At 43.5% G+C, this 13,018-nt stretch overlaps 1 protein-coding gene across 3 annotated transcripts in view; it reads right to left on the reverse strand.

The window, feature by feature from the left end:
- Window positions 1-13,018, reverse strand: part of ap1g1 (adaptor related protein complex 1 subunit gamma 1) — a 29,288-nt gene that overhangs the window by 5,304 nt on the left and 10,966 nt on the right. For 2 of the 3 annotated variants that reach the window (XM_014175619.3, XM_082957787.1), the window contains exons 2-21: window positions 12,323-12,526; window positions 9,494-9,618; window positions 8,641-8,782; window positions 7,096-7,192; window positions 6,325-6,401; window positions 5,012-5,107; window positions 4,836-4,916; window positions 4,596-4,750; window positions 4,371-4,484; window positions 4,062-4,202; window positions 3,421-3,475; window positions 3,023-3,145; window positions 2,734-2,823; window positions 2,481-2,605; window positions 2,251-2,355; window positions 1,985-2,126; window positions 1,200-1,326; window positions 767-862; window positions 401-561; window positions 117-215 (exon numbers count right to left, since the gene is read on the reverse strand). In XM_014175619.3, coding sequence (XP_014031094.1) covers window positions 117-215; window positions 401-561; window positions 767-862; window positions 1,200-1,326; window positions 1,985-2,126; window positions 2,251-2,355; window positions 2,481-2,605; window positions 2,734-2,823; window positions 3,023-3,145; window positions 3,421-3,475; window positions 4,062-4,202; window positions 4,371-4,484; window positions 4,596-4,750; window positions 4,836-4,916; window positions 5,012-5,107; window positions 6,325-6,401; window positions 7,096-7,192; window positions 8,641-8,782; window positions 9,494-9,618; window positions 12,323-12,523 — 2,352 coding nt within the window. In that variant the 5' untranslated portion in view covers window positions 12,524-12,526. Of the gene's footprint in view, window positions 1-116; window positions 216-400; window positions 562-766; window positions 863-1,199; window positions 1,327-1,984; window positions 2,127-2,250; window positions 2,356-2,480; window positions 2,606-2,733; window positions 2,824-3,022; window positions 3,146-3,420; window positions 3,476-4,061; window positions 4,203-4,370; window positions 4,485-4,595; window positions 4,751-4,835; window positions 4,917-5,011; window positions 5,108-6,324; window positions 6,402-7,095; window positions 7,193-8,640; window positions 8,783-9,493; window positions 9,619-12,322; window positions 12,545-13,018 lie in introns of all 3 variants that reach the window. The other variant, XM_082957786.1, reaches the window with a different exon arrangement.

Raw genomic sequence — 13,018 nt, forward strand, 5'->3', positions numbered from 1 at the left:
ATGTAGAGCTGAACTCTATAGAAGCCCTCTGCACTAAGTTCCTCTGATCGCACCAATAGATCAGGAAACTGAATAAGAATGTGAGGAAGATGAGGACAAACAGGAACATCTCTTACCTTCTGTGGGTTGAGAACTCTGATGACCTGTGTGACACTTCCCTGGTTGAGTGCTGGGACAATATTACTGCTAGGGGACAAGAGCTGCAGCTGGAATGTCTGAAGGAGAGGGACACAGAGAGCGTAAAAGACTGCTCCTGCCAAGTCTGCTTCGTAGGACATACGCCTGCATATTCCCAACTTTCACTAAGCTGTACATTGCTACAGGGGTCAATCATAGAACCACACATATATTTCGTAATATTACATAGTTATACAAATGTGACTGTCCAGTCATGGCTCACCTTTGGTACTGCAGCCTGGAAAACAAACTCTGTCATGTCAGCCTCGGTGGTGTTGGTGGCGTGGATAGTGATGACTGCTATGTTCGGGTTCGGATTGGCCCTCTCAAAGGTGAACTCTATTTTCAGGCCATTCTTGCTATAAGCTGTCATGGGGGGAATAGCTAAAGACAAGAACGCACAAGTCAATACCATTCAGAGTGAAAAAGTAATACCAAACATTATAACCCCCCAAAAACATTGTAGGAACTTGTATAAGGTCACATTGTTTTAAAAGGGATACATAGGACACAGTACTCCACTTGCTAAACAACATGGGAGAGTGGTTGGCTTTGGATCAAAGCTTCACTTACGAGCGCTAGCTCTCACCTGCTGAAATATCATTAAACAGGGGCTGTGAGGAGAGGCCATCCAGGAGGAAGGGGGGCTGGGAGAGGGGCACAGAGGGGGCAGGAGCTGGACCACCTAGGGAGGGGGACAACAACACTGGGGGTTCAAACAGGGTACAGGGAACAACACGCAGACATAACAGTGATACCACTGGTGATAGTTCACAAGACAAGTTGATCCTGACCAAGTCAAGCAGGATGTGGCGTGACTAATGTGGTTACTTTATGAAGGAAGGTGCAGGGAGGGTGACAGAGAGAATAGGTGGTGAACAGGGAGACACTGCAATGAAAGAGAAAAGAAGAAACCAATCAAGTTGCCCTGACCAAGGTTGGTCCACCTGTGCTTTGGGCTGGAGAGAGAGCGAGAGAGAGAGAGAAAAAGAGCGAGAGATAGAGAGAGACTGTGGTCCTACCAGACAGTGAGAGGTCCCCCAGTAGGTCGAGCAGCTCTCCTCCAGCCGAGGCAGGCTTGGTGGGCAGGGTGGTTTGGATCACAGGCACCACATCATTACCTCCCAGCAGGTCTAACAAGTCATTAGCCTGGAACAGAAGAGAAACCAAATAATAAAGTACATGTAGATTGAACCTGTAATACAGGTAGGATTTGTAGATTGAACCTGTAATACAGGTAGGATTTGGACAAAACAGTGCTCTGAATAACATCTCATTTACACTTTGTTTTAAAACATGACAGATGGTAAAATATTTTTTAACTCAACTCAGAACTCTACAAAGGAAAATGTAGACTGCTTCATATTAATCTGTAGATTGATATGCCCAGCACAGTTTAATTTCCCTACCAGCAGGGGTCCTTGTTTGAACAGTGTGTAAAAGCATTAGCAGACTCACTGATTTGTGGACTTTCACCACATGAATAGAAATCAAAACTTAAAGAATGTGTGTGAGTGTACGTGCATTTGTGCGTTTTAAAGAGCTTAAGGGCTCGATTCAATCCGTATCGCTGAAGATATGCGCTATAGCTCAATAAAAAAATATAAAAAATTACGCATCAGCAAAGACTGCATTCACGGTAAAAGCTGCTGCATTTGTCAGCTCAATCATAAATTACTTTTACATTTCAATTGCGTCTAACACTGAACTGAATCAAATGTTGATCCACTGATTCAGCAACATCGTCTGTGACAGAAAACCTCCCATCAATGGTAAATACAGATTTGTCATGTGACCTTGCCCTCACCTGGTTGGCTGGCTGGGTGACTAGGGGCGGGTGTTTTGTGTCAGGCACCGAGGGCTCTGTCTCCCCATTGGTCTGCACGATCTCTGTAGGGCCATTGGAGGCTGTTTTCTCCATGATGGGCATTCGCTCTAGTAAGGCAGGCCTTCAGAGAGGAAGATAATGAGATGGGGGGGAAATAGGTCAATTTCCTTGACAAGGGGAAGCACCAATCATTTCTACAGAAAAGTGCTTGGAATGAATGGGAATACATTTTGAGGCATACTCACCTCATGTGATCATATTTCTTGAAAAGTGCATTGTACTCCACAGCTCTCTGTTGCAGCTCCACGTCGATGCTGCTGCCGTATATTGACACCACCTTCTTGATTCGGCTGGAGATTTTAAGACAAATGTTAACCTCGAGTGTGCATCCTGCCATCCATTCATTTCAAAGCTAAGGGATATAAATCATCATAACCTGTTGGATATTCTCTCTGCTCAATACAGATGGACTTACTTGACACTGCTGAAGCGAGTAGACAGCTTCATGATGGCAGTGAGGGAGTAACCCCGGGTTACAGGGGTGGACAAGTTGGACACAAGAAGACCTTCCAAAACATCCAGGACTTCATCCTCTGTCACCTGTTGCAAACAAAGGGGGAGAAAATATACACATCTCAACTTCTTGAGGTCGGCAGTGCACATAGACGTGTTGTGTGTAAAGTTCTAGATGAAATAGTTGAGGTGATTGAGTGCTTCAGGAGGTCTACCTGGATGGGCTCCTCCTCCTCACACTGTCCAGATACCAGCAGGTCTCCATACTCCCCTATACACCAGGATGACACCTGGACCAGTGGTTGCTATGGGAGACAAACACTTATAGATCAGATTCACTGTAACCAGTCCTCCTCAGAGAGGACGGAAACATCCGCACACTGTTTGCTACTTCCAAATGTGATCTTTAGTGATCCAATAACGTTTCAATCAACATATTCATTGTCAGGTTCCTCTTATTTGTCTGGTTACTGGGCTGTTTCAATGTGTGTTTTTCTCTCGGACCTGTGAGATGTCATCCAGCAGGGCTTTATAGAGTCTCTGCACCGTGTAGGCATGCATCTCCACACTGTTGGTGATGAGCTGGATGAGGTTGGGGACAGAGTCGTCTCGGACATAGCTCCCCGCCTGGACACAAACAGGTTTTAAAAGAAACCCGTCTCAAAATGGACAATGAGGCAGATGATAATTTTTGTATAGGGTCAGCCACAAAAACACTTTCAAGACAAGACACCAAGTGTCTAGGATGGTAAAAAAAGCAGCTGTTGTCAGATATGATGAGATCATCATTTGTAGTTCAGTCGATGGATCACTCAAGGATTCGTCACTCAACAGTCAAGCATAATTATTTATTTCACCATTGTCTGTGCAGAGAAAAGTATTTGATGAAATTATACATATACCGTTGTCAGGACTCGCATGATGGTGTCAATGTGCCATCTTTTTGAAGGCGCATACCTGTGAAACAGAACACGCATCAGTCACCTCTGCATTACACTGAGCGGAGGATCATATAACCACGAACTGAAAAAAGTTGGACTGAGGTTTATGCTGTCAGAAAATATATGGTATCAACAATGTCATGTTCTGACGATGGATCACTCATTTTATCATCACACAGCATTTTAGTAAGTAAGCCACACACATTAACCGGAGGATGCAGAAACAATAGCTAATCATTGGAGGTGCTTGAGGCCACTGGCTGTAATCTATTCTCTAAGTCTACATTCCTAATGCAAGGAAACTGAGGCATTCAGTCAGGATCTGTGTCAGCAGCCCACAAGCAAAAACTGCTGCTGCCATGGCCTCTCATGCAATCACTACTAATCCTTCTATTACCTCTCGAACCACTACTACAACTGCTGAGCAACGGCCAATACAAACAAAATGAGGTGGTAAAGACCTACAAGCCACGGGATAATGTTGAGAACGGTTTCACATGGTGCAACTCCTTAATGTTGCTATGGAACTAGCAAGAGCCTTCAGATTGGCAAAGCCTGATCTCTACGGATCTTCCTAACTGGACCACACCCATGAGCCTTACTTCTCTGCAGCCAGGAAGACTCCGGATGCACAGTCCGCTTTGAATTCTGGGTCACAGGAGTCCAGGAAGTAGAGCAGCTCCTTCATCATGCCTCGGATGTTGTTCCCATTCACCAGGGCGAAGCTCAGCTCCATCGCACGCCTAGCGAGGAGATGGGAGAACGATAAGACAAGGAAATCTCTACATCTTCTGACCCATATCTTGTACAGAAATGTATGTACAGTGACTAGCAGTGTGTTGTACTAGTGTGTTATGTACTAATGTCTATACTGTATGTCACTCATGTTCTCATTTAGGTGTAGGTCTCACCTCTTGATGGACACATCCAGGTCTTTTAGACAGTCCACAATGGTGCTCCGATGCCTCTGCACTGCATTGTGGTCCGTCTGTACAGTCTTCAGTAGGGACGTCAGTGCCACATATCTTGAGGGTGGACAAAAAGACACCATAAAGTCACATTAAGTGTTATATTACCTGGGACTTCGATGACCTATGTTCAGATCATTCAATGAATTAGTTCCCCAAGCGTGTTACCTAATATTTTTGTCATTGTTGAGAAGGAAGCGTCCCAGTATGTTGATGGCCAACACCCTCAATCCACTTTCTGATTTGATGTCCATTATGGTCAGTACTGTCTCGTAGAGGATTGCATTGCCTACATTTTTACTGGTCTCGGTGTTGGTTGCCACCTACAAGGGCGAAGAAAACAGTCTGATTGTAAGGCCATATCTCTAGGGCAGTTTGCCTCGAGTACTACTGATTAACCTCTCTCACCTGTGCAAGAATGTCATTCATTGCTTCACTTGAGTCGTCATCACTCTTGCCCAGAATTCGCAATAGTCTCAATATCCGCACCTGCAATGAAGTCAAAGGGCATCACGGACTGGCCTAGCCAAGTTTGTTACAGAAGATCAAATGATTGGCACGAAACACAAGGTCAAAGGTCTCACCTGCAGGAAGGGGTCACTGATGCCAGACACATCGTGCTCAGGAGAGTATCCAGACATGATCAGGTTCTTCAGGATTCTCACCAGCTGTGGAACCAACTACAAAAGACCAACAACAGGAGAGGTGCCATCAAGGGTCAAGGTCTTTATTTCTAAGGAATCGGTGTCCTACCTTGTTACTGAAATAACTTGACATAGTATTTTGTAGAATGTGCAGTTACTCTTTACATTCTCTTGATTTAATCATCAATGTAACTTACATTTCTGGGTTATGGTAATCAAGACAACATTGATCGTATGAAAACATTCGGTTAGGATGTTGAGTTTTGAAAAGCTAATCGAACTGTGATGTCACATTCAATCACATCTGGATGAAATAGAACCCTCATCATAATTCTTACCAGGAATGCTAGGCAAGAGTATTCATAGACAAATATATTCGTATTGGTGCAAATTTTCTGAAATATATATATTTGTACACATACAGACACATACCTCCCTTTTAACAGACATAAAACCACCAGCGTCTAGTGAAAACACCTGAGGCGATCGATTGAAAACAGACCCATCATGTTGTTTTCAACATACGGTGATCAAATGAGTTACACATTAGGTTAATGATGACACATTGACAATAGTGAGAGATGTCTAAGAAACATTTTAAAAATCCTGTCATGATATCAAAAAAGAACACCAACATATGGCTGCTGTAAAAGTCAAAGAAATCAAAAAGACAAAGGAACTTCACGGAACATAGATTTGATTACATCTACGGTGACCGTGTGAAGTGATTACCAGTTACAGCATGCACCAGCTATGAAACCAGAATGTACTCTTACCTTCTCATTCTAACACAATGCAGGAATTGTAACAAAGACAAATGACAGAAAAAATATGAGGTAGATGTTAGGGAAGATTCACTTTTAGAGAGAGCTCAAAGTCATGTTCTGATCTGGAACATGAGGGGTGGGAGACTAGCTCAAGGTTGTTATGGCTAAGGGAAAGAGGTACAGAACCACTAGAGATACAGCGAGGAAATAAGCGAAGCAAGGAGATACGACTGAGACATAGATCTACTTTGAATGTAGAGCAAACCCAATGGGAAAATGTAATCCAAGGTTTCAAAATGCAAGATATGTTTGAAGTATATCCAAAACAGTCATAGTGAAAGGAAAATGAGTACTAAGGGAGAATGAAATGTAGAGTAAGCTTAGGACAAATGCTTAATTAACTCCCTGAAGACTTGCGCTGTAACGCTGTTACCCAAAAACTCTTGATAGCAGTAATTTCACTAATTAGATTGTGGCTATCCATACCTTTCTGAAGTGTAAGAGCATGTCAGGACTTCTTTCACACATTTCAGTGAGGAGGACAACAGAAGTGTGGAGAACACCTTAAGGAGACAAAGAGAAACTAGTTGTTTGAAAAAAGGTCTACAAACAGCATCCCTGGTGAACCGTAGTAGTTCACAAAATTTGCACAAATTTCCTTGCCAATTCCCTGTGAGTCAACGTTTTAGCAATGTCATAGCATTGTTACTAAAATAAGGAACAAAGTCTATGGGGGAAGCTGTTTGCTGGTTCCGTTGTGGTGGTTTATAGTCTGGATTCTCACTCTTAGTAAGTTCCAGTTTAACGTCATTAAGCCCTATTTTAGCACTACAAAAACCACTACAGGTATATATCTAGCATCAACTTAACCTCCCCAAATCCTTACCTTGACCATTGAGGGTAAAACACAAAACTGATGTTACAATTTCTAGGGGCAACTTCATCTATCAAACTCGTTTAGAAACATATTCGAAGTGACAACATTGGTTCTGACAAGAGCGCCGCTTTATAAAGCTGTCAGAACATCAGCCATTGTACTATGACACCCCTGCCTGCTGTGAAGGACGCAGCAGCCCCACAGCTCATCAGGCCACAGTCATTAATCCAGCTCTCTTCACTGAAGGGCATTTCAACTGTGTAGAGGGCACCAGCCCAATTATACCTTTGAAGGACACTGCATCCCCTTTTATCTGTGAGTGACCAAACCCAATGCTCTCTGTGCAGGACACAGTTGCCCCCAGCCCCCGGTTGTCTCACCATGGTTCTTCTCACTCAGCAGGTTCTTTGTGGCTGGGAGGAACATCTCCATCAGCTCTGGGACCTTCCTGATGACATGGACTGCACACAATGCCGCCTGGGGAGACAATTCTAATGTTTTCAAAGTCCTCAACTATGACATGCTAGCGCAGACCTGCCAACCTTCAATCATTTTTATGACTACGGCTTTAGCGCGGCGGCACCCCTGGCTCCCACGACGGTGCGCACGCAACACCCACACTGCTCAAATCATAGGCAAATGCACTTTACCAAATAGGGCTATCTTCTGTATACCACCCCTACCTTATCACAACACAACTGATTGGCTCAAAACACATCAAGGAAAGAAAGGAATTCCACAAATTAACTTAAGGCACACCTCTAATTGAAATGCATTCCAGGTGACTACCTAATGAAGCTGGTTGAGAGAATGCCAGGAGTGTGCAAAGCTGTCATCGAGGCAAAGGAAGGCTATTTGAAGAATATCAAATATATTTAACACTGTTTTGGTTACTACATGATTCCATATGTTATTTCATAGTTTTGATGTCTTCACTATTATTCTACAATGTAGAAAATAGTAAAAATATGAATGAGTAGGTGTTCTAAAACTTTTGAGCGAGAGAGAAATGTATGAAATTGTGGTGGTCTCAATGACACTCACATTTTTCTAGGTTACATTTTGGGTTTTTTGATTATTCAAATTAATAGGTGTGGATAGTCTAGTAAAAACGTAAACTGGATCCTTTATTTTGTTTGGGGAGAACATTTAGTATAATTCAATTACTGGATGTAATGCAGTGGTCTAGCTTACTGTAGGCTATTTGGAATATGAAACAACTGAACTAGGCCTATATCAGTTTGTTTCAGATCTCCATCCCTGACCTAATCCATCAAGGTCTGACTACTAGGCTACCATCAATCAACATGCCTTGTCATTGGTGAACTGATTATTATCACAACATTACCTACTGTTGAAATACAGCTGCATCAAGAAGACAGATCAACAACTGATTAAATCAACATAGGCCTACTAATCTTAAAAACAGTCTAATATAACTTTCTGTGAAGGACAGTATTAGCAGAACAGCTCTCTCTGCCATGTCTGTTGACTAAACATAAGCTAACTACATTTGTCTTAATGACAAAGGAGCAAACTACGAAATAATAGTGGTCATGTGCTTGATTAACACAGTTAGTTCATCATCCATTTTCCCGACCCTTTTTCGTCACACATTAGCGGTATCAACGGACAAAGTGGAGAGCTGCCATTCAGCTCGAGGGAGGACATTAGTAGACTACTACGACTACAGGGGCGTGCCGGAGTGGAGAGCTAGAGATGTTTTATGCTCGCCAAAGTCCTGATTGGCTCAGCTCCAACTTCAGACGGTTGTACCAATAGAAGCGTATTTTAGGGTAGTTTTTCGTACCAGCATACTTTGACCTCAAATTGTGTGCATGGTAAGTAAAACGACTGCAGGTTGGCAGGTCTGCTAACAAACTTTAAAGTGAAGTGAATGTGGGCTAGGTGAGAATGAGAGGTACCTTTTTCCTCAGGTAGGAGTTGGATGTTTTGAGCAGCTTCTCCACCTCTCCAGCCAGGTCTCGACACATCTCCGAGGAGCCCATGCAGCCCAGGGTGCACAAGGCCAGGCCCTGGACATACTGTGTACTGTGATTCAGATCACTGAGGAAGGACAGGGGGAAGAATGAGTGGATAGTAGATAATAATAACTTTATATAGTGTATAAAGTATGTGCTTCACATCATAAAAGTACTAGCAAAGAAATAAAGACAGGAGGAAGGAGAATGAAAAAATATAACAAATTAAAAATCATACATTAAAAGCATCTTTATAAAAGTGAGTCTTCAACAGGGATTTAAAAATAGGCACTGAATCTGCAAGCCTGTTCTCTGGCAGACCATTCCAAAGTCTAAGGGTCTTAATGGCAAATGCCCGGTCTCCTTTCATTTTCAACCTAGACTTTGAAATGTAGCTGTGTCCCCATTCATAGGGAGATAACAGATCAGAGATATAGGATGGCGCTGAGATGTAGAAGAGAAAAGACAGAACAAAATATAAGATAGACAGGGAGAGGTGGGTAAAAGGGACGATGAAGGATAGAGCAGGGGATACAGGAAAGAAGAAAAATGTGCATGAGAGCAAGAGATTGAGAAAAAGACGCAACAGCTTGTCTGGCAGGTTATGGGGCTGTTTCCATATCCAACATCATAAGCACACGCTGCTGGCGAGAGCACCACTCATGAGTAACAATTCTGGCAGTAACAGAACACTGCCGTTGGTGCACAGCTCTTATCTCTACTCCTACACTACAAATAAGCAGCTGTTCCTGTCAGGATAGTTTGTTTGAGCCAATGCGGTTCTGGCCTGCCTTACTTCTTGATGCAGTTTGTCATTAGTAGATGGACGTCCTGCCTCTCGTCCAACAGTAGCATGGCTCCCAGGTACCCTATCCGCTTGTCAGTGAACTTCTGGGACGCAATCAACTTCAGACACTCAAGCTGGAAAACAAAACTCATCAAATCAAATTTTATTTGTCACATGCGCCGAATACAACAGTGAAATACTTACTTACAAGTTCAACAACGCTTAAAGAAAATAAACGTAACAAATTATTAAACAGCAGCAGTAAAATCACAAGCGAGCCTATATACAGGGGGTACCGGTACAGAGTCAATGTTCGGGGGCACCGGTTAGTCGAGGTAATATGTACATGTAGGTAGAGTTAAAGTGACTATGCATAGATTATAAACAGAGAGTAGCAGCAGCGTAAAAGAGGGGTCTGGGTAGCCCTTTGATTAGCTGTTCAGGAGTCTCAAGAGGCTTGGAGGTAGAAGCTGTTAAGAAGCCTTTTGGACCTAGACTTGGCGCTCCAGTATCGCTTGCCATGCGGTAGCAGAGAGAACAGTCTATGACAAGGGTGGCTGGAGTCTTTGACAATTTCTAGGGCCTTCCTCTGACACCGCCTGGTATAGAGGTCCTGGATGGCAGGAAGCTTGGCCCCAGTGATGTACTGGGCCGTACGCACTACCCTCTGTAGTACCTTGCGGTCGGAGGCCGAGCAGTTGCCATACCAGGCCGTGATGCAACTCGTCCGGATGCTCTCGATGTTGTAGCTGTATAACCTTTTGAGGATCTGAGGATCCATGCCAAATCTTTTCAGTCTCCTGAGGGGGAATAGGCTTTGTGTGTTTGGACCATGATAGTTTGTTGGCGATGTGGACACCAAGGAACTTCAAGCTCTCAACCTGTTCCACTACAGCCCTGTCGATGAGAATGGGGGCGTGCTCGGTCCTCCTTTTCCTGTAGTCCACAATTTGTCTTGATCACGTTAACTTCTCTAGGGTAGGGGGCAGTATTTTGACATCCGGATGAAAGGCGTGCCCATAGTAAACTGCCTGCTACTCAGGCTCAGAAGGTAGGATATGCATATTATTAGTAGATTTGGATAGAAAACACTCTGAAGTCTCTAAAACTGTTTGAATGATGTCTGTGAGTATAACAGAACTCATATGGCAGGCAAAAACCTGAGAAAAATCCAACCAGGAGGTGTGGAAATCAGTTTTTTGTAGTTTTTCAAGTGATTGCCTATACAGTATACAATGACCTAGGGTTAATTTTGCACTTCCTAAGGCTTCCACTAGATGTCAACAGTCTTTAGAACCTTGTTTCATGCTTCTACTGTTACTGGGGAGAAAATAAGAGCTGACTCAACAAGTGGACTGCCTGAGACCAATGAGTTGTTTACTGCGCGGTCACACAGGCCCGCCGTTCCTTCTTTTTCCTCTGTAATGAATACGCTATTGTCCGGTTGGAATATTATCTAATATTTATGATAAAAAGACCCTAAGGATTGATTGTAAACATCGTTTGACATGTTTCTACGAATGGTAATGGAACTTTTTGACTTTTCGTCTAGGGTTTTGCGCTCGCGCATTTGGAATAGTGCTCTGAACACGAACAAAACGGAGGTATTTGGACATAAATATGGAGTTTATCAAACAAAACGAACATTTCTTGTGGAAGTGGGAGTGCATTCCGATGAAGATCAGCAAAGGTAAGTGAAGATTTATAATACTATTTCTGAGTTTTGTTGACTCCAGAACTTGGCGAGTAACTGTATAGCTTGCTTTGATGGCTTAGCTCTGTACTCAGAATATTGAACAATGTGCTTTCGCCGTAAAGCTATTTTGAAATCTGACACAGCGGTTGCATTAAGGAGAAGTGTATCTATAATTCTTTCAATAACTGTTGTAAATTTTATCAACGTTTATGATGAGTATTTTTGTAAATTGATGTGCTCATTCACCGGAAGTTTGAGGCAAAACACTTTCTGAACATCGCGCGCCAATGTAAAAATGGGGTTTTTGGATATAAATATGAACTTTATCAAACAAAACATACATGTATTGTGTAACATTGAGTCCTGGGAGTGTCATCTGATGAAGATCGTCAAAGGTTAGTGATTAATTTTAGCTGTATTTCTGGTTTTTGTGACGCCTCTCCTTGCTTGGAAAATGGCTGTGTGGTTTTTCTTGTCTCAGCGCTGTCCTAACATAATCTAATGTTATGCTTTCGCCATAAAGCCTTTTTGAAATTGGACAGTATGGTTGGATTAACGAGAAGATTATCTTTAAAATGGGATTATGAGATTTTTGTTGTTTTGAATTTGCCGCCCTGCTATTTCACTGGCTGTTGAATAGTGTGTCCCGCGGGTGGGACGCTAGCGTCCCACATAACCTCTCTGGGGTAAGGGAGAGGTTGTTGTCCTGGCACCACACGACCAGGTCTCTGACCTCCTCCCTATAGGCTGTCTCATCGTTGTCGGTGATCAGGCCTACCACTTTTGTGTCACCGGCAAACTTGATGATGGTGTTGGAGTCGTGCCTGGCCAGTCATGGGTGAACAGGGAGCCCGGGAGGGGACTGAGCACACACCCCTGAAGGGCCTCCGTGTTTTGTTCCCTACCATTGCCACCTGGGGGCGGCCCGTCAGGAAGTCCAGGATCCAGTTGCAGAGGGAGGTGTTTAGTACCAGGGTCCTTAGCTTAGTGATGTGCTTTGAGGGCACTATGGTGTTGAACGTTGAGCTGTAGTCATCTGTTCACAAAACTGCTCTCTTCAGCGGGAGACACATTCACTGCCAGGAACAACAAGACACTCACAGATGTTGGTTAACAAATTAAGAACACATTTTTAAACATACCTGCCCAAAGTGCGCTGGGTAGCCCAGCATGTGCATGTAGAGTAGCTTAGCCACATTTCTACAGCGGTAAGTGTTGTCTTCCTCTCTGAAGGATGAGCGTATGGCAGCACACTCTTTCTGGATCATCTCGCGCTCCTCTGCCTGGGTCCGAGCCGTCCGGATGGTCCGGATCAGCTCCCGCAGTCTGATCGGCGCTGGCATCCTCTGGAAAACACGAAGAAACTAAACATGTTGGCACAGGTGGCCTTGGTGAAGGGAAGGCACTGGCTGGGCGAGAGCCAACAGCTGCACTTTCTTTAAACAAGGGTCATACTGCAAAGTCATATTCTAATCTGACAACCGGTAGGTGAAATAGACCTATGTCATTACGAAAGTATGGAAAAAAAATGACAATATCAGTAACTTTTTTGTTTCTCCAACATTTGTATTGCCTACGGTGTTACTACAGACGTAAAATGTAAATAAAGAGGACAAAGCCATTAACATGAATGCCTGGGCCGATGTGGGTCCACAGAGTGTCTGTCTGTATGCATTTCTGAGTTGAAGTGCATGTAGCTGGGGTGGGGGCTAGTAAATCACCTGACCACCACTTCTGTCTAGCTCATCATAGTTATCATTAGGAGGCCATGGGTGCTCATTCTATAAGATTAATGCATACTCTTGTAATGGTATTTTTGGCAGCCTATGTGATTATAA

This window comes from Salmo salar, chromosome 11, assembly GCF_965601325.2.
Source record: "Salmo salar chromosome 11, fSalSal1, whole genome shotgun sequence".
Lineage (NCBI taxonomy): Eukaryota > Metazoa > Chordata > Actinopteri > Salmoniformes > Salmonidae > Salmo > Salmo salar.